This window comes from Nyctereutes procyonoides, unplaced genomic scaffold (assembly GCF_905146905.1).
Source record: "Nyctereutes procyonoides isolate TBG_1078 unplaced genomic scaffold, NYPRO_anot_genome, whole genome shotgun sequence".
NCBI classification, from domain to species: Eukaryota; Metazoa; Chordata; class Mammalia; order Carnivora; family Canidae; genus Nyctereutes; species Nyctereutes procyonoides.
In genome coordinates, this window is record NW_026575128.1 from 12,802,462 (window position 1) to 12,827,299 (window position 24,838).

At 54.6% G+C, this 24,838-nt stretch overlaps 1 protein-coding gene across 2 annotated transcripts in view; it reads left to right on the forward strand.

Moving 5' to 3' along the window:
* Positions 1-410: 410 nt before the first annotated feature.
* The window catches only part of TRABD2B (TraB domain containing 2B), a 241,484-nt gene continuing 217,056 nt past the window's right edge, over positions 411-24,838 (forward strand). For both annotated transcript variants that reach the window (XM_055341768.1, XM_055341767.1), the window contains exons 1-2: positions 411-559; positions 2,754-3,314. In XM_055341768.1, coding sequence (XP_055197743.1) covers positions 458-559; positions 2,754-3,314 — 663 coding nt within the window. In that variant the 5' untranslated portion in view covers positions 411-457. The remainder of the gene's footprint in view (positions 560-2,753; positions 3,315-24,838) is intronic.

Sequence of the window (24,838 nt, forward strand, 5' to 3'; positions counted from 1 at the left end):
GGCCCGGCTCCGCGCCGCGCTCCCGCCCTCCTCCCTCCCTCCCTGCCGGCCGCGGAGCAGCATGGCGGAGCCCGGGCAGCGGCCGCGCGGCCGCCCGCCGCCCCTCTGAGCCCGGCCCCGGGGCAGCCGGGCGCCCCCGCCCCGCCGCCCGCCCGCCCGCCCCGCCGCGCCCGCCGCCCGCCCCGCCGCCGCCGCCGCCGCCGCCGCCGCACTTGTCCCGCCGCGCGCCCCCCGCCGCGCCGCGCCCCCGGGACCCCCGGGACCCCCGGGACCCCCGCGCCCCGCCCGCCCCGCCCGCCCCGGGACCCCGCGCCCCCGGGAGCTCGGCGCGGCTGCGGGGCGTCGGCGCGCGCTCGGAGCCCGGGGCCCCCCGCCCCGCCCCGCCCACACGGCTGCCGGCGCCCCGCCGCTGCAGCCCCGCGCCCGCGAGGAGCCTCCGCGCCCCGTCCCCGGCAGGATGCTCGCCGCGCTGGCGGGGCCGCTGCTCGCCGCCCTCCTCGCCGCCGCCCGCGCCCGCCCGCAGCCCCCGGACGCAGGACAGTGCCGGCCGCCGGGATCGGTGAGCGCGCCCGCCCGGCCCGCGGGGACGGGGACCGGGACGGGGACCGGGACGGGGGACGGGGGCCGGGACGGGGACGGGGACCGGGACGGGGCCGGGGACGGGGACCGGGACGGGGATGGGGACCGGGACGGGGGACGGGGGCCGGGACGGGGACCGGGGACGGGGACCGGGACGGGGACCGGGACGGGGGACGGGGACGGGACGGGGACCGGGACGGGGCCGGGGACGGGGACCGGAACGGGGACGGGGACCGGGACGGGGACGGGGACCGGGACGGGGACCGGGACGGGGCCGGGGACGGGGACCGGAACGGGGACCGGGACGGGGACCGGGACGGGGACGGGGACCGGAACGGGGACGGGGACCGGAACGGGGACCGGGACCGGGACGGGGACCGGGACGGGGACCGGGACGGGGGACGGGGACCGGGACGGGGGACGGGGACCGGGACGGGGGACGGGGACCGGGACGGGGACGGGGACCGGGAAGGAGACGGGCCCCCGGGACGCCTCCTCCCCGCGCCCCGCCTGCGCTCTCCGCCCGCCCGCCGCGCACCCCGACCCCGGCTCCGGTCCGCCCTCCAGCAGCCCCGGCCCCCGCGCTGCCCTCTCCCCTGCCCGCGCTCCCACCTAAGGCACACTTTCTCCTCCTCCCTCTCCAGCCCTGGCCCCCGCACCCAATCCCCCAACTGCCCCCATTTCACCAAAAGGGGGGAAGATTCCAGAGGAGAGGAAAGGGAAGCTCCCGGGCGCGCTGGCCTAATATCTCCTTCGGGGTTGAATAATTACTGGTTCTCTTAATTTTCCTTCAACTGCGGAATTCCTTGCCTTCTCCCAGTCTCCCTCCCTCAAAGTGTCAATGAATGCATTGAAAATGACACTGAGTTGGAGGCCAGGGAGCCGGAGAAGGTTGTGTAGCGTGCTCACCCGCTGCCGGCAAGCCCAGAGTTAGTGGACCTTGGGCAAGGTGCACCTCCGCGTCCTCCTCCTCCTCCTCCTCCTCCTCCTCCTCCTCCTCCTCCTCCTCCTCCGTGTGGGAACAGGGAGGCAAGGGCCAGCTGGGAGCTCGGACTTAGTCTCTCTCCAAGAAGCTGGGACTCACGAGTTTGGGCTGTTAGTAAAATAAGGTACCGTCCCCACCCACCCGGCCACACTCTTTTCATTTGCGCCCGAATCCGAATCCGGCAGAGAAGTGTTATGAGTTCACCTCGGGCTTGCAGGTGGTCAGTGCACAGTGCAGGGGCTTTTCTGGTTGGAAAAGGAGTTTGCCTGAGAGAAATGATAGCCTCTTTCTCATGCCCCATAAGCCCTGGTCCTATGCTAGATCTGGAGAAAGGCCCCCCGTGTCCAGGACCCCTCCGAACGACCCTCATGAGACCTTCGGTCACAGAAGGTGACAGAGTTGGGGTTGGAGGCCAGGTGGAGCGTTTCAGGGGAGAAGCCCGAAGCCCCAGAGTATGTAGGGTTCCTGGGACCAATTCTGGGGAATCTTCGCCTCCCAGAGCAGGGCCTCGAGGCTGTGGTTCGCCTGCCGCTTTTAAAGCGCTTTCTCATCTTTGCTGGGGCAGGGTAGCCGACACCCAGACCTGCCCTCCAAATGGGAACACCGCATCCCCCCCCCATGAATGGGAAGTAGCTGTTTAAATAGGTGTGCTATTTTTAATAGGTGTTCTGCTTTCAAAGTGCTCTTGGCATGTATCTTCTAATGGTTGGATTTAAAAGTTATTTGACTTCCTCCCTTCTTGCCAGAGCAGGACTCTCAGTCCCCCTCTCCCCACCCTCCGCATGAAACACCACCGGTGAAGGTTTGGCTTGGCCGAGCGTGAATGTTCTCAGGTGCTGAGGTCCTTGGCCCTCGCGGGGAAAGCTAATCCTGACTCCTTCGTTGCCTGCTTCCTCTGTGCCTGGCACTGCTCTTAGGGCTCGCTTGTATGCGTTGTGTCTTTTCAGCCTCCCCTCAGGTGGCTGCTCTCACCCCCATTTCACAGGCAGGAAAACTGAGTCTGTGGGAAGTGGAACAGTGCGCCGAGACAGAATTTGAATCTGGATCTTTCGGCTTCCAGAGTCCTTGCTCTTTCCCTGCCCCACGTGGGCCCCTGCCTCCCACCCGGTCCCCAGCTGCCTCTCTGGCTGCTAACCCGGTATCCCCCCGCCACCTTCAGCCTCACCGCCTGTCTTCTCTCCCACTACAGCAGAGGGAGCTGAACTCCTTCCTGTGGACTATTCGGCGCGACCCCCCGGCCTACCTGTTTGGCACCATCCACGTCCCCTACACCCGCGTCTGGGACTTTATCCCCGACAACTCCAAGGCGGCCTTCCAGGCCAGCGCTCGCGTCTACTTTGAGCTGGACCTGACCGACCCGTACACCATCTCGGCGCTGGCCAGCTGCCAGCTGCTGCCGCACGGGGAAAACCTGCAGGACGTGCTGCCGCGGGACCTCTACTGGCGCCTGAAGCGCCACCTGGACTACGTGAAGCTGATGATGCCCTCGTGGATGACGCCAGCACAGCGGGGCAAGGGGCTCTACGCCGACTACCTGTTCAATGCCATTGCGGGCAACTGGGAGCGCAAGAGGCCTGTGTGGGTGATGCTCATGGTGAACTCCCTCACGGAGACTGACGTGCGCTCCCGGGGGGTGCCCGTGCTGGATCTCTACCTGGCCCAGCAGGCCGAGAAGATGAGGAAGAGCACCGGGGCCGTGGAGCGCGTGGAGGAGCAGTGCCACCCGCTGAACGGGCTCAACTTCTCCCAGGTAGGCCCTCGGCGTCCCGGGGCCCGGGCAGCCCCTGTGTCCTCTCTTCTGATTGCCTTCCTCCTTCCGTGGCCGGAGCCCTGGCCTTCTCCCAGTGGGAGAGGCTCTTTCGGGCAAGGAGGCAGCTCTTGGGCTGCTTTAGCGGTGGGCGGAGGGCAAGCTGGTATGCACTAGAACCTGGGGGTTAGAGTTGGGGTGATGGCTTCTGTCTCAGCGGTGCTACCTGTCAGGGATAGCCAATCCCCACTTGCCGTGCTTGCCTGAGCAGAAGGAATTTTCCTGGGAGCATCAGAGTGAGGAGAACAACAAGAGTGAGTTGCAAGTTCGCGTCCAGCCATGCCAAGGCCCTGGGGTCTCAAGGGCAGGAGGCTGTCCGGAAGCTGCTATGTGGGTCACACCAGGGCAGCAGTGTGTACGTACGGGGGATGCGTACAGGGAGGGCAGGGCAGGGCCAGTGGACCTGGCATCCCGTGGCTCTGACTTGCTGCATAAGGTTAAGCAACTGCTGAATGGCCCGGGGCCTGGCGTGGCTCTAGGCGACCCTCGGACTGCCTCCCTAGGCCTAGAGAAAGTCAACAAGGATAGTTTTGGGGTTAATAATTTCAGAGAAATGTATTCACTTAAAGGTTGACAGTTCTGATTTCCGAGCCTCAAGAATGGGGCCAGGGAGAAGGGAAGAGCTTTGGAGGTTGAAAGTCTCTGGCTGCCAGAGACCTGATCCAGCAAAATGTCATTAAAAGCCCTATCTCCATGGGCAGAGGTCACTTGCAACTCACTGGCCCCAAACTCAACTCTGAGACCCTGGGAACAATGAGTTCACATCTGTGCCTCCAGAACAGGCTGTCAATCCCGCGATGGGGGGGCTCCGCGTCAGGGCTGGTGGCTCCTGCAAGGAGGCCTCAAAACAGGGCTTGGGCGGATGCCCTGGGTGAGGTGCGGCCCCCGAGGCGGGCTTCTCCGTTCAGGAGACAGCCTCATAAGTTGGCCAGGCTAGAAGCTCTACCACCGGGACCAGACTTGCTTGCTGCTCCCGGGATGTTGCAGCTCTTCCCCAGGGAAACAGCGGCAGAAACCGATCCCCCTTTGGAGATCTTCTGGCCTTTGTGTTTCCAGGGGAAATGCAATATTGTCCCCGGGGAGGTAAGAAGCCAGATTGATTTGCCGGCCAAATGAAAGGCGAGTTTGTTGGTTCTCCTGCTGGCTCTCCCATAATTGTGGAGTCCTTACCCAGAGGGCCCCGGTGGCAGGAATATTGGGGCAGTTAGTCACGCCCCGCAGGGTTCTGACTACGCCTGACTCCTTCTCCACGGGGGAAAATCCTGTGCATTCTCTGGCCCGGGCGCTGAAGCCTCTGAACATACCGGCTTTCCCCTTCTGAAGTGACTTTTCCCTTGCCAGCCTCAGGAGCTGATATTATCTGTGTCGGGCTCCCCAGCGCTCACCGCCCATCTCATTTTGGAGGCAGGTTTGTGGGAGGCCTCTCTGCTCAGAGACCTCACGTCTGGCCTGGATATCTTCTTTAGGTCGGGGAGGTGGGGCATCCAACATCACTGTCCACACCCTCTTTGTACCAACCACAGAGGAATCCGAGGAGAGCTGGAGGGAGCATAGAAACCCTCTGGTTAAAGAGCCCCTGGCTTTAATCTGTCTCTCTTAAAACAACAAAACTATCTTTCCTCGGTGTCTGGAAGCACTGCTGTTCAACCAAATGACGGCTTCGGTAGGTTGAAAACATTTGCTGGAAAGTGTGTGAAGTTATGTTTTAGGAAAAGTTCCTGAGAGCCATTTATCGGCCAGCAAGGAGCCCGCTGACAGTCTCCAAAGCCCACGTTTGAAGATCAAACGGACTCAAATCTCTGGTTTCAAAAACGCGCCCACCCCATCACCAGCCTGGGCCCGCTTTTAAAATTGTTCTTGGGTCTAGCTCCTCAAGAGGGCTGCAGGAAGCAAGTCCGGAACAAAAGAAAACAGGACTCCTCTCGGTTCCCTAATCTGCACACCCTTCACCACCTGCCAGAGTGTCCGACCCCGCCAATTTGTCCTGTTATCATTTTGGAGCGAGGTGCTGAAATCTCTCCTCCATCCCCGTGGGCAGCTGTGGGCTAACTGGGAAGGGAAGGATCCCGGAGCTTGGGCAGATGGGGGTGTTAAGGGTCCTCAACCCCAAAGTCAGAAATGAGCAGCCTTCTCAGGAAAATTGTATGTGCGCGTGCACAGTCTGATAGGAACATCTGTGATGCATTATTGTACCGAAATATCTGTTAAGTGCATCAGATTTTTATTTTTTCTTTCCTCTCAGCATTACTGTTATTGCAAAATATTTGGTGCAGGGAAACAATGAGAGAGGAAGGCGGGAAAAAGAAACCTTAAAAGTTTTAGAAAGCCGTTTTTGTGAGGAGCTGGAATTTTAGTTTTAATTTTAGTATTTCTCAAATTTTTGTATTTTCTTCTAGGCAGAAATACCACATCTTTCCTTGCTAAGTGGAGAGAAAGAAAGTGTATATTTTAGGATTCCACGGGTAGCGAGGAGCCACTGAAAAAGTCTCTGGTCTCTGATTTCAGCATAAACTCAGAGTGCTGGAGCCAACATCAACGTGGGTTTGCAGTGTGACCTTGGGCAAGTCAGTTCTCCTCTCTTGCCTGGTTTTTCCTGCCTGTGAGCTGAGATGCCAGGATTAGGTCATTATTCAAGCCCCTTCCAGTTCCAACATTCCACGGGACAGTTATAATCAATTCCACCTGCCGGGCACCCTGCACTCAGGAGGCATGCTTTTCCATTTGGTCGGATGCTCTCTCAGGTGAGCACTCAGAAAGGCTGGGTGACTCGCCCAAGGTCACGTGGCTAATGAGGACCAGAGCCAGTCCACCTGGCCTTAAGCGAGGCCTTCATGCTTCCTGCCACCCCATGCTGACTTCATTTTTTCATGTCCTTCTGCGATTCTTGCTTCAGTCCTTTCTGCTGTTTCTTTCTCTCCGTTAGAGCCAGAGGGCTTAGATTTTTAGTTCTTGGAGAGTTTATTCTTGTGGAGCAAGTATGTTGTTTGTCTCTGGGGCTGGAGCGAGAATGGCAGAGGCCTTGATGTATGAGACAGCTCACACAGTGGCTGAGAGATAGCTGACTTTCAGTCCCTGCTCTGGCTCTAAAGCCAATGACTCATGCAGAACTTCATGTTGCCATCTATAAAATGGGGCAGCCGTGACCAGCCTTTCACGATTGAGCTGGTTTTGTAAGGCTCTGAGCAGACACTACTTGTGGGAGGTGATAGAACGTGTAAAATGCTACCTCGACGTAGGTCCTGGGAGTGAAAAACTGTTTGGGCCAGCTCCAGGACAGGGAAAGAGGAGGGCCGCAGGGGAAGCCTCATGTGTGCCCTGTTCACACCCTCTCCACCAGCCGTGGCCCCTGCTCATCCTTTGCAGAACAAAGCAAAGCTGAAGTGGGGTGGCAGCGGCCCCTGCCCTCAGGGACCTGGGGATGCCTGGGCCTTGAGTCCAGATCTTGTGACAATCTTGGGATCTGCAGATTTCAATCGGCTGTGCTGGCTGCCTCCCGCCCGAGACTGGCACTGGCTGCCACTAACAAGCAGGGCTGATGGAGCAGGGCTGATGGAGCAGGGCTGCGCAGGAGCTGTCCATCTCCCTCTAGGGGGCCTCAGTCCCCCCCACCCCACAGTGGAGGCCCTGGATGAGAATATGGCTGAGTCCCATACTTCTCCCCGGCCTGAGATAGCAAGGGCCCTGCCATGCTGTACTTTGCTGTGGTTTAAACAGACATGGCGACATTACCCACCCCATGTGTGTAAAGCCGGAGCACTGGGGCACAGCTGCCAATGGCGTCCAAAATGTGTGTAACATTCTTCAGCGCCCTCACTAGGGAGTTAGAAACCACAAAACCATCATTGATTGAGCTCTGTCTCCACACGGGCATTGCATTAAACCTGGTAGAAGTACGTCCTCTGTGATCCTCACAGAGATGTGTCAAGTCATATCATCATGTCTCTTTCACAGACAATAAGTAAGAACGTTGTCATGTGGCTGTGCTTGCACAGCCAGGCCAGTGGACTCGGGATTCCAGCTCAGGTGTGTCTGATGCTAAAGCCCAGGCTTTTCAGGCTTCTGAAAGATGAGTTTATTTTTGTTTTTCATAGTCAGATGGCATTATCTGGTGATGTGTGTGTGTGTTGGAGTTGGGGGAGATCATTTTTTTTTTTTTTTTGCTAAAAAATGAAATAGAATAAAATACGGTAGAGATCATTGAGAAGTGCCGGAATGGATTTTCTCTTTGACTTACAAATTGGATCTGAAGTTGATTCTAAAACAGGAGTTCCCAAAGACATTCTGGGCATGAGTTGTTTCCTTGGAAGGAGTCCCGAGCTTTCCAAGGCACCATTGTGAAGATGTGTCCTTAACACTGCCAGTTGAATAAGGAAGGGTCTCCTTATAGTCAGAGTGCCTGTATTTATATCCTGAGGGGCAAGCACATGTTATTAGGTGCTTGATCAATATTTGGGAAATGAATGAATGAATGGAGCCACCGTGAAGAGTCTCCTCCTTGAACTTTAATAGCTCCATGCATTCCTACAGGGACACAAAATGTTGGACCAGGGGCACCTGGGTGGCTCAGTCAGTTAAGCATCTGCATTTGACTGAGGTCATGATTCTGGGATCCTGGGATTGAGTCCTGTGTTGGACTCCCAGCTTGGTGGAGAGTCTGCTTCTCCCTCTCCCTCTCCCTGCTGCTCGCCCTACTTGTGCGCTCTCTCTCTCTCTCTCTTTCTCACTCAGTCAAATAAATGAATAAATCTTTAAAACAATGTTGAAATCATCAAGTGGAGAGTTCCCACACAAAGCAGGCTCTAGTCCTGACCTCATTCCTACCTTGCCTGTGACTGTGGGCTAGTCCTTTCCCTCTCTGGACCTTGGTGGCTCCCTCTGTCCCTTGACCGTAGGCCGGATGATTTCCAGGATCGGCCCAGTTCTGACCGCTCTGGTGCTCATCTATGGGCCCCATATCCTGAAGGCCTGGGACCGCCCGGGTTTTCTTGAGCCTGGGCGGGGCTGACAGTCTAATCTTCGGCAGGCCGCTGCTGATACCTAATTATCTGGAAGCCTGTTGGTTCCGGTGGGTGATCCTGCTGCCTCCCACTGCCAGTCTGCGGAGCGGGGAGCCCAGCCTGCTGTGGCACAGCCCCTGGACACCTGCCCAGCCTCGGAGCCTCTCCTTCACTGGGGCTCCCCTCCCTCCCTCCCTTCCTCACTCCTTCAGGTTCAGCCAGAGCACCTCCCTGTGCTGGGCCAGTGCAATGCTGGGGGCACACCCGGGAATGGCCTAGTATTTAGCTGCGGAGGGTTCACTGCCCAGCCAGGGAGAGTGAGTATTCTTAGCCCCATGTTACAGCCCTAGCAACTGAGGCATGTGCGTTGGTGTCTCCAGTGCCCTGGTTCATCCACACCTCACAGGGAGACTCACAGGGGCCATGCTGAGCCCTCTTCTCCCCAGAAGTCACCCAGAGAGCACGAGCCTCTCAGTCCGTGTTGGATCAAGCCGGCCCAGTCTGCACCGAGTAACCCAGATCCCAGACTGAGAAACACGGTTCTTGGGGCCTCGTCTCCACCCTGCGCTGCCGCAGCCTGCCACACCCGCTGTGGCTCCCACTGGAGCCCTGTGGTTGGGAGCTGTTCAGTAAATGTCTGTCGCATGGTATGGAAGTCCCTCTGGGGACCCCCTAGCGTTGACCCCTAGGCGTGTGTAGTCTCAGATTCTTTGTGCGCAGGGAGAGAGCTGTTTGCAGAGAGCCCCTGCTGGCTCGGCAGGCCTGTCCGCTCTCTCTGACCTGGGTAACTCCGACTGTAACCACTGAATATATTTTCCTAACGTTCAGGGGGAGGAAAACAAGCCCAGAAGCAGACACACAGGATGGTTTAGGTACCACCATCAAAGGAGAGTCAGGCCGTAAAGCCAGAGGTGACCAAGATGTCATGAAATATTCTAGTCTCAGAATCAGAAGCTCACAGCGTGAAGCCTTCCACACTTAGACACACTCTCTGAATCATACGCCAGGACTCCGAGGCTCAGGGAATCTAAGAATGGTGAAATCTTAGAACATTCGGCTCAGAGGCATTTTTTGACTCGAAGAATCTTCACATCATGAAATCCTAGCCTCTGAGCTTTGAAGAATTTTCAGCTCATAGACACAGACTTCTAAAATCTTCGAGCTGGAAGGGACCAGTCTTCCAGAATTCCAAGAAGCCCCATCGGCAAACACATTGATCTTCCCACAACCCGCCAGCCCGATCCCAGGCCAAAGGGAGAAGAAAGCCTGAGCGGGGAAGCACTTTGTGACGGAGATAAAAATGGGAGTGTGCCTTTGTTAATAGTTCCCATTTGGACCTCTCTCGGAGCCAGGAAGAGGTCGCCTGGTAATGCAGCTTTCCGAGGGAGGAAACCGAAGAATGCGAGGAGAGCCACGGCCTGCCAGCCGGTCTGCCGACGCTTTTCCCCCCTCGAGTTTGCTTCTAAGTAGTATCCACTTCACTCTCTTTTATCCCCCATCACTGGCTCTCTGTCCGCCTACTTAATCCACAGGCAGCTGGTGGCCCGGCCTTCAGTCTTGCTCAGCGGCTGCCAAGCCGTCTCGCCGAGCAGCTCCTCCAGGATCACAGGCTTTTAAATCTGCGCAGTATATCCGCTGGAACACAAAACTGTTGCCCCAAGCTTGGAAACGCTGTTGCTTTGCTGAGCCCCCTCCCTCTCCAGGAATTTCCTCCCTTTCTCTTCTAATTCCGAATCCTGTGAGATTTCCAAGGCTCTGCTCAAAGCTGTTCCTCCTCCAGGAAGTCTTCCCAGAATGCTCCTCAATCTAAATCGGCCTGGGAAGAGTCAGTCCAGAGCTTTCCCTGATAACCCAGCCTCGTATGTTCTTTTCCTCGATGGATTTTTTTATGACATTTTATGATATTCTCTCAATATTTATGTATTTTACTTCATGCTGTAAATATTACTGAAACAGTCTTTTCTTTCCTGATAGAGCCCGATTCAAAATCCAGCTCCACATAAGGCTCACAATTCACTATAAAACCAGACAGAATGTGCTCCAGTTCTGAAGCTGGGGCTTTGTGGGGTGTTCTGTGGCTGGGGTGTGGGCAGCTCTGGAGGTTGACAAGAGGCTGCTCTTGGCCTCTGTATTCACAGAAAGCCCTCAGACCTCCTACCTGAGTTCAGTCCTGCTGCTGGCCCATTTGGTCAGGATTTTGTGACATCCATGGGCCCTATTGGATTTCTCTCTCTCCATCCTGGAACACTTTGTTTTCTCTTCCTCATCTGGTACTTGCAAACAAAGGCCTCTTTTTCCCTCCCCTTTACTACTCAGAGCACACGTGAGCCTCTCCAGGCTCACCACCCTCCCACTTTATTTTCATTTTAAAATGTTTAATTTTACCCCTTACTAGCTCCTCTGGCTCTGGGCCCCCGTGATGCGGACTTCTTCTAGTCCTTGCTCCCCCCACCCCACACCCAATCCCTGGGCATGCCTCCACGCGTGTGCTGCTGCTGTTCCCTCTACCCGAGAACCCTTCCCAGTTTGTATTGTTCGGCCGTCTCTGACTCCTCAGGAGTGGTGCGGATTCCTGAGGGCAGTCATTTTAAAAGCCTGGATTCTTCAGATGCCCCTTCATAGCCAGACTTTTATTCGTGGTCACCAGATCGTACCTCGAGGGTGGATACCATCTCATCCTAACTGAGCTCTTTGAGTTGAGGTGCAATGATGTGATTGGCTTTCAGCATTGTGGGTCTTTTTCATTTACTTATTTATGTATTTTCTAAATTGAGGTATAATTAACATAACATTCAGGTATACAGCATACTGATTCAGTATTTGTATATATTGCAAAATAGTTTCGTGTCTTAAAAGGATCAGTGGGTGTCTTAGTCTGCTGACTGCCGGAATTACAAAATACTGTATACTGAGCCGCTCAAACAACAGAAATTTACTTCCCAGCAGTTCTGGAAGCTGGAAGTCTGAGATCTGGTTAGGAGAGGTGGGGAGAGCAAGAGAGAGGGGAGAGAGAGAGAGAGAGAGAGAGAGATGAGTTGAAAGTGGGAGCGAGCTAGCATTCTGATAGAGGGTGCTAAGCCCTCACGCTAAGCCCTCACGAGGAGGACCTCACCTACACAACCTCTTCTAAACCTAATTATCTCATGAATACTCTTTCTCCAAATGCTATCATTGTGGGGGTTAGGGCTTCAACATATGAATCAGGGTGAGGGAGACACATTTGGTCTGTAACAGTGGGTGAGTTGCACCTGGGGCCCCCCTGAATGCCTGAGTGCCCCTGAAAAGAGCCTGCAGGTCATCAGCCCAGGCTTGTGCAAGCCAGAGCCCTGGGCCACAGCCTGGGACTAGTGGCACTTGCTGCTGGAGTCTATTCCCTCCCCTGACTAGGCAAGGTGGGGGAACCTGGCAGCTTTCAGATCAGTACCTGACCACCTCCTCCCTCCCCTGCAGGCAGGGCAAACACTCCCCTGCCCTGAGTGCTGAGATCTTGTCACCTTTTATTTGTGGGATTCACTCTTTTCTTCCCATTGGGTCGGGAAGGGCAGTGTGAAGTGTTAAAATCTACTTCTCATTTGCTGCTAAATTGTGAGCCTCTGTTTTTGGTATAAAGCTTCCTCCCTGCCTCCCTCACTCCGAGGAACATTCTGGTCTGATTCTACCTTTAGAAATAAGAATTAGTCTTTATTTACACAGCAGTGGCACAGACTGGGCTCGGGAACCCCCACCACTGCAAGCCTCCAGGCACTGGCCGGGGACAGCCCAGGGCTCCTTCAGCGTCCAGGATCATGCACTTCTTGGGAGTGTCGGTAACCTCGGCCTCGTTACAGGACCTTTCTGTGCCTCAGTCTCCTCATCAGTCAGCTCCATCCAAGTGCTGTGAGGATTTATTGATGAGTGTGAAGCACTGTAGTGCAGTGCCAGACACAAAACTCTGCACTCGGTAAGCACTAGCTCATACTTGTAATTGGATTTTTAAATTAGCATGAGAAATGTTTTGTAGCTCCCGCTTTGTGCCAGACGTTGGGATCTGTGCTGGAGATGGAAATGGAAGCAAGGACGATGATGCCATTCCGGGCGGGCAGCTGCTTCCTGAGCGGGGAGGAGGCTTGGGGGGAGCAGGGTGAGGGAGGTCTGGGGAGGTCCCGCCGGTACGGCGCTGGGTGGGGGCGCAGCAGACGCACCCTTCTCAGCCCTGAGGACCTGGGAAGGCTTCCCGAGGGCGGTCTCTCCGGAGTGCAGCTCTGAACGAGCCGGGGTGCGGGCCAGGCTGCGGGGTGTGCGCCCGGGGGCCGGCGGTGCCCCCCGGGAGCGGAGCGGAGCCGGAGCGGGAGCCGCGCGTCCCACCGTCTGCGGGGCCGCCCCTCCGCGGGCCCAGGGGAACCGCCGCCGCCGCCGCCGCCGCCGCCGAGCGCAGGGTGGAGCCCGGCCGTCGGGGAGCCGTCGGGGAGCCGTCGGGGAGCCGTCGGGGAGCCGGTGTCCCCGGCTGGGTCCTGCGCACCGCCCCCCCCCCCCCGCCCCCGGTCCCCATCCGGATCCCGGGAGCCCCGGTGCAGGTGTCCTCGGTGCGGAGGCGGCGGTGGGGGCGGCGGTGGGGACGGGGATGTGGACAGGGGTGGGGGCGAGGTCCGGGCGGGCGCTGACCCCTGCACCTGCCCGGCCGCCTGGGGGTCGGCACCTGCGCTACCCCGGGGCGAGCCCCCTCCCCGCCCCCGCCCCGTGTCCGGATCCGGATCCCCCAGTGCAGGTGTCCTCGGTGCGGTGGGCGCGGCAAGGGTGGGGGTCCGGGCGCTGCCCCCCTGCACCTGCCCCGCCGCCTGGGGGGTCGGCCCCCGCGGTACCCCGGGGCGGACCCCCCCCCCCCAGGCCAGCCCTGCCCAGAAGCGCAGGGCAAAGATAAAAGGAGAGGCCTTTTTTATTCCTCTTCCACTGCTGCTGCTGCTTCTGCTTAAAGGACTTACCTGCTTCCTCCCTATTAAGGTTATTGGAAGTTTCCCGGCCAGTGTCATCTCCTGGGGCCTAATGCACCTTCTAGGCCGATCGTAATTCAAGTCTCAGTCCCATCTTAAAGCCCGTGTTGAAAAGGAAGATGCGGGGATCCCTGGGTGGCGCAGTGGTTTAGCGCCGGTCTTTGGCTGACCCGGGATGGAATCCCACGTCGGGCTCCCGGTGCATGGAGCCTGCTTCTCCCTCTGCCTGTGTCTCTGCCTCTCTCTCTCTTTCTGTGACTGTCATAAATAAATAAAAAAAAAAAAAAAAAAAAAAAAGGAAGATGCGGGCAGAGAAAGCCTTTTGGAAATCTCTCTGGCTCAGCCCTCAGCCTTGGGTCGCAGGGTTTCCAGGTCATGAACTGCTCAGTCTTGGGTTTGAGAGGAGACAAACCCATAATTCGAATCATTTGCTTGCACTTTGCAGTTCCCAGTCTTTGACCTGCTTTACCTCTCTTCCTCCCCTCCCCCACGAGGACACCTCTGAGGGCCTGGAGCATCCTTTGGATCATGAGACGTTTTTGAGCACCAGACCTGCTTGCTTTTGCGGCTGAGATGTGTGTCTTGAAGAGCTGTGGCTTGCTCTTGGGAAGGGTAAACTGAGACACTTATGACCTCAGTGGTAATAATACTTGGTCCTTGTGCTTGCCTTTGACTGGGATGTTCAGTTGACCCAGAGTCACATAACCCCCATGCCTAGGCCTGCTGGTACTCTAGCAGGTGATTTTATATGACTCTGCTTCCATCCGTGTAGTTTTGTGGGGAGGGTGGTGAGAAAGGAATGCAAGATTCTTGATGGAGATCTTGCGTGTTGAAGCGGATCAGAGCCATGGAGATGGGAGTGGAAAAAAGCCATACGGGGAAGAAGGAGGATTGTTAAACAGAAGTGCCAGGATGGGAAAATGCCGAGTGGGAAACAGAGACAGTTGAAAAAAATTATTAAATTTCCTTGCTACTCACAGCCCACTGACGAGTCCTTGAAACAGGCAGAGTGACCTTCCTCTACGGACTCAGCTGCCTCCATGTGGACACCTTGCTGAGGGCAAAAGGCACACTTAGCCCCCATCCTGTAAGCCTGCTTTAACATATAAAAATTCCTTTAAAATTGTCCTTAATTTCTAAACACCACCCCCCAAGATATGTGTTGGCGATCATCGCCCAAGCCTATGACCCACCAATATACATCCGAAGGGTCTCATGACTAAGGTTTTATTAAATGGTAATAAATGACCTTTTCCTAACAATACCTAGCCCCCTCAAGGTCCTGGAAACCTTGTTTCCAAAATTCCTTAGAGACTTAAGCCATCCTTAACCCCCTCCCAACTTGTAGGTGTATAATCCCCACCCCTCGCGACCCCATTGAGGCTCTTTCTGCCCATGGGTCCTGTCCGTGTGCTTTAATAAAATCACCTTTTTGCACCCAAGACGTCTCAAGAATTCTTTCTTGGCCATCGGCTTCAGACCCTAACGTTCTTTCCTACATCACGGAGGGCACGCAAAGAACGGTGTTTCTACCCCTCCCTCCGTTAACTGCATTCTTCCCTTTCCTACCCGGCTCCCGAGACAGCCGTTGTTATTCAGTGCCCGTTATGTGCTGGGCCTCTGGTGTATCACAGAAAATTCCTAAAACGGTCCTGAAAGGCAGGTATTATTTTCATCATTTTGAGGAAATTGAGTCTAAGTGCTTTGTGCAAAATGGTGGAACCAGGATCTGTTCTTAGATCTTCCGATACATTAAGGGAGAGACTGGACTGGAGTTGGAATTCCTGCTCTACCGCTTTGGCTGCAGAACTGGGGTATGTTTTCACACCTGAAAAAAGGGGTTCACATAGTATTCCACACCCCCCCCCGCGCTGTGTGTTGTGAAGAGTAAATGAGGTAATGCATATAAACCGCCTCGCTGCACGCCTGGCACGCACGAAGTACAAGGTGATGAATGTTAACTGTGCTGGTTGAAGTCGTGGTCATTTTCATTGTTGTGATTGGCTCATTTTCACACTGTCTTGAGGGGAGACCCAGCCCGTGGAGAAGATGGCCCTTGGTCCCTTTGGCTCTCATGCACTGAGCCACTGAGCGTCATCCAGAACAGGGATGGGTGTGCTTGGCTGACCTGATTGGAAGCGTGTGGCCCGACCACCCAGAGTGTGATCATTTTTTGCTGACCATCTGTGGTGTGTCATGTCTGACTGTATCCCTTCTGGTTTGGTTTCCCTGTGACCCCCCACTGCTTCCCGGAGTGAGGACACATCAAAAGGAGGGATCGAGAAGTTTAGGCTGGAGACCCAGGCTCGGGGCCCAGCTCTGTCTCGGGTTTGATCATGACCTGGGGAGATCCCCTATTTCAGTGTCCTTTCCCTCAGTGGTTGAATGTTAATAGCAGCAAGTCAGAGTTGTGGGGAGAATCAAGGGATAAAGCCTGGAAAGGACTATCTTAACCTCCAAGAGCTCTGTGCCCTCTGTGGTCCTCGGTGTACAGGTGTTTTACCTCCTCTCTTTCTCCCAAAGAGAACTACAGGTTTCTCCTGCGATCCAACGGGGGAGAGTTCCTGCGGTGTAAGCAAGGAAGCCACTATCATTAATTTACTTGGAAACATTTGTGAGCCCTCCTAGAAGCAGAGAATAACCTCTCAAACCTTTTCTGATACCTAAGGACCCACCTTGCTAATGGATGCCCAACATAAACCGAGATAAAGCAGTTAGATGCTCACAGGCACAGTCCGAAGCTATGGTGGCTTAGTGCTGAGATGCTGAGTGTGGGTGCAGGGAAGGAGCACGATGGGGCCGCTCTGGCTGCTGCTTTGAGTGCTCACCGCCTCTCATGCTATTTTCACTTCTTGCCCCTTTTTATAAAGAAATCCTCTCCGGATTTTTTTTTTTGGGGGGTGGGGGGGAGGGTTGTGGAAACAGGTACTAATGTTGGTCTTCTGTAAAAGAAAGGTGGTATAAAATGAATTTTCAAATAGCAAAGGGATGCCCTACCCTGTAAATGCTTAGCGAATTGATTTCAATATTATGAAGCTGTTCATCCATTCATCCATGCCTTCATTTGTTTGTTGGGCAAGTACTACTGGGAACTGCGCTGTGAGTCCCCGTTCAATATGCGACAGGAGCTGGACTGAATCAGCTCCTACCTGTGTGTCCTTGTTAAGCACTGACTGTGAGCCTCCACCTGCGTGGCAGCTGGGCCTTGGGGGGGCTCCGCTACTCTGGAAGCATCTGCAGATGCTACCAGGGTGGAGGGACTGCAGCCTTGCTGTCCGGGAACTGTCTTTGCTGGTGAAGATGTTCCATTTGTAGACAGTAGGTGACCCCATCCTTATCGGTACCTGGCTCAGCTTTAGTATAATGCCGCCTGAGCTCGGTAGTGAAGGACCAGTGGTATCCCCGGGTTCAGGAGGAACAGCACGTCTGGGGCTGACGCTGTTGGTGATGTTGATCCCACCGGAGGGACTACCCTTACTCACATGCAGAGCATGTTTGCAGGGGGCATGGAAGACTAGGGAATTGGCTGGAGGCTCATGGGCCACATCATGGTGGCTTCACAAACCTGTTAAGAAGCTTGGGCTTAATCCAGAATGTGTTGGCTTAATCCAGTGACCCCCCCACTCCCAACTTTGCAATTCATTCATTCATTCATCAGACAGGAGCCAGGCCTGCCTGGAAATTCTCAGGCCCCTTGGCTGGAGGAAGGAGCTGCCGTATGAGGGTCTTTGCTCTCATCAGATCCAGGATGTTCTCACTGCTGAGCCAGAGGAAGACTCTCAGCTTCTGGAATAGGAAGGAACTTGGGAGTGTTTTCTCTTAGAACTAGATCCTAAAAGTACCTGGCAGCTGAATGAGACCATCTGTAGTTATATATTACAGGGTCTTTTGTGGGGGAGCCTGAGACCGTGACCAGCATTTCTAGGACAATATGTCCCTGCATTCCATGTGACCCTTTTGATGGCTGACTTTCAGGATTCCACGTGTTCAAAATAGGTATGGAGTGAGGCAGGTGGTTCCTGAATGCTCCCCAAGCAGAAGTGGGGTGTCAGGGGGATCTGCAGTCTACAAATGGTCCTTAAATAGTGAGAGCACTGGGTTAAGAGTCCAGCAGCATGACCCGGGCAGCTCCCTCCCCTCACAGACAGCTGTTAGCGGGTGTGAGCGCTTGGTAGACCATAAACCGCACCCCTGCTGCTGCAAAGCCACTTTCTAAACTAGCTCTGACCTCACTGGGAAAGGGCATTTTTAATTTTATTGTCTTTTATATGTTTATATGTCTGTCTCCCCCATAGACTGAAGTTCTTTGAGGGCAGGAGCCTCATCTAATGAATCTGGCTTTGCCTAGGGCTGGACTGCAAGTGTGCACTCAAGGATGCTGTGTGTAGCTGTAAAATTACCAGCTACATCTACACATCATCGCCTGAGTATCCGGGTGGAAAATAGAAAGTCCCTAACCGCACCCCACATTGTTCCCAGATTTCCAAATGTTTGGTTCCAAGAGGCTAAGCATCTAGGCAGTGGCCTGCATTTCCCACTGCGGCGCCCCAGTGTTCGGCACTCAGTGGTTGGGCCTCTGGCCCTCGTGTTAGGGCCACCTCTGGCCGGACTGTGGTTTCCTGCTGGTCCTTCATTCCCACAGCGGCCCTCGGGGCTCCCACTGGGCCACCCCATGGGTGAGAGCCGCTTCTCCCCGGATTGGAGGGATCTTCCCACCCCCCCTTCCTCACACTTCCGTGCTTTTTCCAGGGCACAGAACAGAGCTTCTGTTTGCTGGTCATTCCATGATCCTCACACAATATAAATGAAAGCTACTAACACCAATAAATTCAAACCATGTGTAGGCACCGGGGAGAGTGGGGATGTCAGAGGCCTGCCGTGTGAGGTGCCGTCAGCTCTGACGGCACCGAGCTGATTTGTATATGGGAAAAGTAAATATCCAGAGTGGTAAACAGCCTTGGGTCTCTCATCATCGCTGCAATTTGAAGGCATTTAATAGGAACACACACTCTCTGCCTCTTATAAACAAAGTGAGAGTCTCTGTGTGTGCTGACCTAAATTCTGCATTTTTATCTTTGGGAAAGCGAGCCAGTCATTCTGGTTGGGAGACCACAGGCGGTCTGGGCCGTTGGGTTGAGTTCTTCTTTCTGGTTTTGGCAGTTGGTCTAGGACTTTTGCTTTGCAAAGGGCCACCTTTTCATCTCTCTTTGGCCTTAGAGTAGATGGGATGGGGGGCCATTCTCACTCCTGCACCCGTGAGGGCCATGAGCCCAGAGGTAGACATTGACTTGCTCAAGACCACACAGCAGATCCAAGCTGAGCCAGGACACCCGCCTTCTCCCCTCCTCCAGAACCCTCTAGCCTCCAGTCCTCTTTCCGTGAGTGATACTTCTGTTCTCCCTAACTTAGCGTCCCAGAGACCTCTTCATCAACCCTTCCCTCATTTCCTCTGTTTTCCAGGGTCTGCTGGAGGCTGGCCTTCTGCTGGGCCCTTGCTTCCTCAGCTTTTCTATTCAGGCCATTCATGTGTTCAGGAGAGAGCCCAGGGACGGGACCAGACAGTCATGGGTTTGGTATTCTGGTCTCTGCCTGTCACCTGCGTGGCTTCCCATACGTACCTTCTCTGAGCACCTCAGTTTTCATGTATGTACAATGGGGATGGGAATACCTGCCCTCTTAGGACGGCCGTGAGGATTGAATGGAGCTCTCATATGTGAGGATGCCCAGCCTTCTCAGTGACCGGTGATTCGCTTCATCCCACTTTCCTTCAACTCGGGACACTTCCAAGTGTCCTCCTCATTGTGCATTAAAAATGAATCCATCCTGGGATCCCTGGTGGCGCAGCGGTTTGGCGCCTGCCTTTGGCCCAGGGCGCGATCCTGGAGACCCAGGATCGAATCCCATATCGGGCTCCCGGTGCATGGAGCCTGCTTCTCCCTCTGCCTGTGTCTCTGCCTCTCTCTCTCTCTCTGTGACTATCATAAATAAATAAATTGAAAAAAAAATTAAAAATGAATCCATCCTTAAAATTGCGTGAAACTACCTACGTCATGCACCCCTACACAAGGAGTGTATGTCATACGGGTGAAGTCTGAGTCAGGTCGGTGGATTGTCTCAATGCCACTTTCCTGATTTTCATATCGTACTATGGTCATGTAAGCTGTTGGGGGAAACTGGGTGAAGGCTATTAGCTCTTACAACTGCATGTCAATCTATAATTATGTCAAGATATAAATAAGTTTAATTAAAAAAATTAATTAACCTTCCCACACACTCGTTCCCTCACTCATTCGTCCATGCCCGCTGCCTGCCAGGTACCGCTCCAGGTACTAGGTGTGGGTCAGTGAACACAGAAGGAAAGAATTCCTGCCCCCACCTCCCTCAGGCCTTTGCTCAAATGAGGTCTCCCCATAACCACCCTATTCAAAATTTCAAATCACTCCCTTGAACTCCCCATCCTTCTTCCCTGCCTTTTAAATCCTGCGATGGCACCTGTCACCAATTGGCATTCGGTGTATTTTACTTACTTAGTTATTTTTGGCTCTTCACACAATCCCTGGAATATCAACCCCTTGAGAATCGAAATCTCTTGTCTGTATTACCTGTATCCTTAGCACCTGGAACACGCGTGGCAGGTGGCAGGCAGTCAGCTAATGTTTACTGACTGAGGGTGACAGACAAGAAGCAGGGTCAGGGGGTCAGGGTGGGGTGAGTGCTGAGGGAAGGCAAAGCAGGGCTAAGGGTGGGCGAGATGATGGAGGAAGCGTCACCGTTTCTGTCTAGCGTGGACCTTCTGCAGACCTCGCAGGCCTCCCCGCCGTGTGAGGGGGAGGGTCCTGATGTCTCAGACTGTAACCCATCATTAAGGCTCGCTTCCTTTTAGTCACGCTCCAGATGTTTCTTTGAGCCCTAAGCGCCGGACCCTCTAGAGCAGGTAGGGAAGGACCCTGCCCCGGGAGGCTTGCGGTGGGTGGGAGAGACAGACAGAAAGTCAAACTGCGTGTGAAAAGGAGGACGGAAGGCAAGTGCGAGAGCTAGGGGAGGACTTCCACTCCGGGGGAGGGCCTACTGTAGCCCAGGCCCTTCGGGAAGGAGGAGGTGTTGATTCCCGGCCTTAAGAGTCTGGGAGGATTTCAAAGTTTGTTCTGGTCCAGCTTGGCTCAGCTTGCCGAGTCCTCTTCCTTGTCTCTCCTGGGGGAGGCCGCAGCCCTCATCAGACTGCTCCCTGCAGGTGGACCTGGACACCCTGGCTCTGCTTGTGTCCTGATCTCTGCCCAGAGCGCCCTCTCTCCTTCCTTCTGTCTCTCTAAATCCTATTTCTTCTTCCAAATCTAGCCTGGCCCTTCCTGCAGGAAGGCTTCCTTGATTGCCCCAGCTCCCACGCTTGGTCCTTTCTGGACATCTGTGCCATTTGTAGTCCGTACCATACCATTTGACCCCCGGGGAGAGAGTTTTGTGTTGGGCCAGCTTCACTGTGGGTGGCACTTTGAACCCCCATCTAGGAGAGGAGCTCGCCGCTGAGCCCAAGTAGTGCTTGCGGCTGGATTGACTTAAGAGCAGTGGGAAAATGTGATTCATCCTCAGAGAGGGCAGGATTTGTTATTTTTTTCATTGACCCCAACTTTCCTCATTTTGAACCACTGGAAGTTCAGTTAGGGGAGGGCTGACGTCTGCCGTCACAGCCTTTCAGGGTGTGCGGTTGGCAAAGCAACGCTGCACACACGGTAGCCCCGGACCGTGAAACAGACTGCAGGAAATCCTCTCTTTTCTGACATTACTACTGGCGTCTGTGTCAGTGAATTCTTACAAAAAGACAGGAAATACTTTCCATGCAAGTATCTTAGTTACAGTCACCTGACATGTGCTTGTTAAATAAAATTTTTAAATTTTAGAGCAGTTTTTTATTTGCAGAATTGTTGAGAAGATGGTACCCAGGTGGCCCTGTTATGGAGATCTGACGTTAATAGGGTACCTTCCTCATGATGAGTGCACCAGTACCATGTGCAATTGTGAACCAAAGTCTGGACTTCGTTCTCTTTTCCTCCGTGTTCCCCTAATGTCCGTTTTCTGGTCCAGGATCCCACCCAGGATACCGTATGGTTTACTGTCTGTCATCCTGCCTTTGACTTCTCTCGGCTATGACAGTTTCTCAGACTTCCCTTGTTTTCAGTGACCTTGACACTGGGTATTAATCAGACGTGTCCCTCAGTTGGGACTTGTTTTGGTGTTTTTCTTAGTACTGGATGGTATGCATTCAAGGGAGGAGGACTGGAGATGAATAAGGGCCCTTTTTGTCCTATCATATCAAGAGCACATACCATCAACGTGGCTTATCATTGTTGACATTGATCTTGACTACCCAGCGGAGTCAATGTTTGTCCGGTTTCTCCACCGTGAAGTTACTCTTTCCGCCCGTCCTTCCGCACTGTACACACTGGAAAGCAGTCACTATGGGCATCCTGTGCCTAAGGAGTGGGGAGTTTTGCTCTCCTTCAACTGATGCATTTTGAATGGTTGCTATGTCTTGAGCGCTGTTAGAGATGCTGAAAACATAACAGTGAATGAAACAGAAAAGATTTTTGTCCTACATGGGACTTTTGTTTGAGTGAGGATTTAATAAGGAATAAATAAGTAAATAATTTCAGAGTGTGATAGGAGTATAAAGGGAAAAAAGGCAATAAGTTAGGGAGAGACCAGGGTGCAGGGGCAGAGGGAGGAAGCAAGAGAGAAATAGCTGCCCTGTTTTCTTGGGCTCTGGGAAGAAGGTGCCTTTCTCACTGAATCTTGGGGGATGAGGAGGAGCAGCCACGAACGCCTGGGGAAAGCCCATTCTGGGCAGAGGGGACAGCAGATGCCAAGGCCCTGGGGCTTCATCGAAGGAACAGATGGAATGTGGTGACCAGAGCCCTGTGTGCACAGGCCTGTCAGGAGGTGGAGGAGAGAGGAGGTGGGGTGAGATCTTGCTAGACTTTCCGATTCCAGGAAGGTGTTTGGATTTTCTTCCAACACTTGAAGCCATTGGTTTTGAAGCCGGGGCGAACCTCTTTGCTTTTGTACATAGAAGACAGCTTTGGCCACGGTGTGCAGAAGGGACTTTCCTGGGGGCAAGAGCCGAGGAAGTTGGGGGGCCATGTGGGTGGAGCCGAGGCATAGCGGTGGCCTGGACCTGCCTGGAGCAGGTGACGGTGGGCGGGGCTCACGTTTGGAGGTGGAACTGACTGCATCTGATGAGCCCTTGGGGGAGAGATCTGCACAACTGGTGCATGCTTGCACCTTTGGGTTCGTGGTAGTGCTGGAAACTGCAGGTGGGGGAGGCTGGGGAAGGAGCGAGTGTAGATGGTAGAAGTACAGACACTGCGGGTTCGCCAGAGAAGCCCCACTGGGATGCTGTTCCTGGGGACCAGTGCTGGCTGCACCCTGGGCTGCATCGCGGACCTGCGAGGACCGAAGAGTGTTCTGTTACTGCCGACGTTGCCCTTCTCTGCAGCAGTTCACACTGGTGAAGCATGAGATGCAGATGGCAGGTGTCTGGGTGTGGAAAGTGTACCGGTTCCCGAGGGGCCTGGCTGCCCGCTGCTGCCTGCTGGGCATGGACCTGGCACGGTGTGCGGGGCCCTCGCGCCTCTCCCAGTGCCCGGCCCAGGGCAGCCCATCTTTTCCTGTCCCAGCTGCCCCTGGGTAAACAGGTACTGGTTGGAGTTGAAGGACGTCCGCAGTGAAGCAGTCAGGAAGTATTTGTTCAACACCAGCCACTGTGTGACACTGTCTTGGGCGTGGGCCGTGGTCCCGGTGTGGGTGAGCAGGGAAGACATTAACGTAGTAAGGTGACAGAATGAGGGTGAAAAGTACACAACACGCACAGCTGGCCGCCAGAGAGAGCGCACATGTCCCCAGGACACCCAGAGGCATCAGGGAGGGCTCCCTGGAAGAGATGGAAGGAGAGCTGAGGGCACCTCTAGGCTGTGCAATCAAGGCTTCTGTTAGGGAATTGGAGGGAGAAAGGGTTGGAAAGGTCAAATTATGGCCCATGTACCAGCAGCTGAGGGCAGAACAGGTGCTCGAAGACTGTTGGATGAGGGAGTGTGTGGAAGATGGGTCACGGCGCTGCCTGGAGGTCTCCGGCCTGGGCTCAGGAGCTGTCCCCAGGGGGCCGTGGGGAGCCAATGCCGGCTGTAACCAGTGTCGAAGAAAAGTGGAAGGAATCAGACCCTGAAGACAGACTTTTGAATTTCTAGCCAGTATTTAATTTATTATAATAATAATGATACTGCTCATAATAACAATAATTTTTATAACTACTTAATTAGCGTTATTTTTGCCAGGAAGGCACGGTTTGTTCCATGCTTGGCCCCGTCTGTGTGTGATTAGAGGTTATTGACGGAGACGACGAGGGGCTTTTTTATCTTGAGGTTTCGTTGTTTGCTTTCCTCTGGGCCTCTGCTGAGTCTGTCACACTGCTGGCTCTTTCATCTGTGTGTGTTCCCTGAGACACCACAAGGCGCACGCTCTGACGAGGTGGATATGCCAAATCCTCGCTGTAACACTTAATCACTTGGGGAGGTCTCACTCTGGGGCAGGGGTGGGGGGTGGGAATGGAAAGAAAAGTCCAGATTGCTTTCATTAACTGCATTTTTCTTTCTGGGGTGGGGGCTTTGGTGGAAACCTCGGTCTTGGAGGCTGTCTCCAGGAAATCGTGAGAGAGACACGGAGGGGGTTGCGGTGTCTTGGGCACCAGCAGGCGCTGACCACCTGTGCTGGGCCTGGTGCTGGGCTGAGTGCTGTAGGAATGCAAGAATGCCACCTGTCTTCCCGCTAGGAGGTAGTGGCTATGAGGGCAGGGGGCTGGGGCCAGGTAGGCCTACCTGGCCCAAGGTGAATCTCAATAAATTCTCGTTGATTGGATGAGCCTTGAACCACATGGTAATTAGCTGTTTTAAGGATTCAGACTGGTGAGCGATTCCGTCTTACAAGATTCACTACCTGGGGCATCATGGACAAAATGGTGCTCCAAATAGGGCTTACTCCAAGGCCACCTGCCTCCCACTGTTGCTTCTCCCTACCTTGTGGATGAGAGAGCTGGCATGCAGGGGGTGAAGAGCTTCATGCATACCACCAGGAGAGCAGGGATGTAACCGAGTTATTCACCGGTCTGGCCCAGGGTCTGCATGGTATTCCTACACGTATGTGTTCTCAGTGCACACGTACTGAATGGGTGAAGTGTTGGGGGGGAACCGTACTGGAGGTCCTCAGAAATTAGGGTATGTAGCCATGATACAAACCCAGGCCTTCCATTTCCAAAGCCTGATCTCTTTTACCATCTGCCCAGCTACATTAGGCAGAAATGGGGTGTTAAATTAGATTACTACTAAAAAAAATCACTCTCCAGGCTCCAGTGATGCAGGGTTTGGCCATGTGACTTGCTCTGGCTTCGTGTTGGGGAAAATATTTACTGGCTCCTGGACTTTGGGTTCTATCGTGTAGACTTGCCCTGGCCAGGCAGATG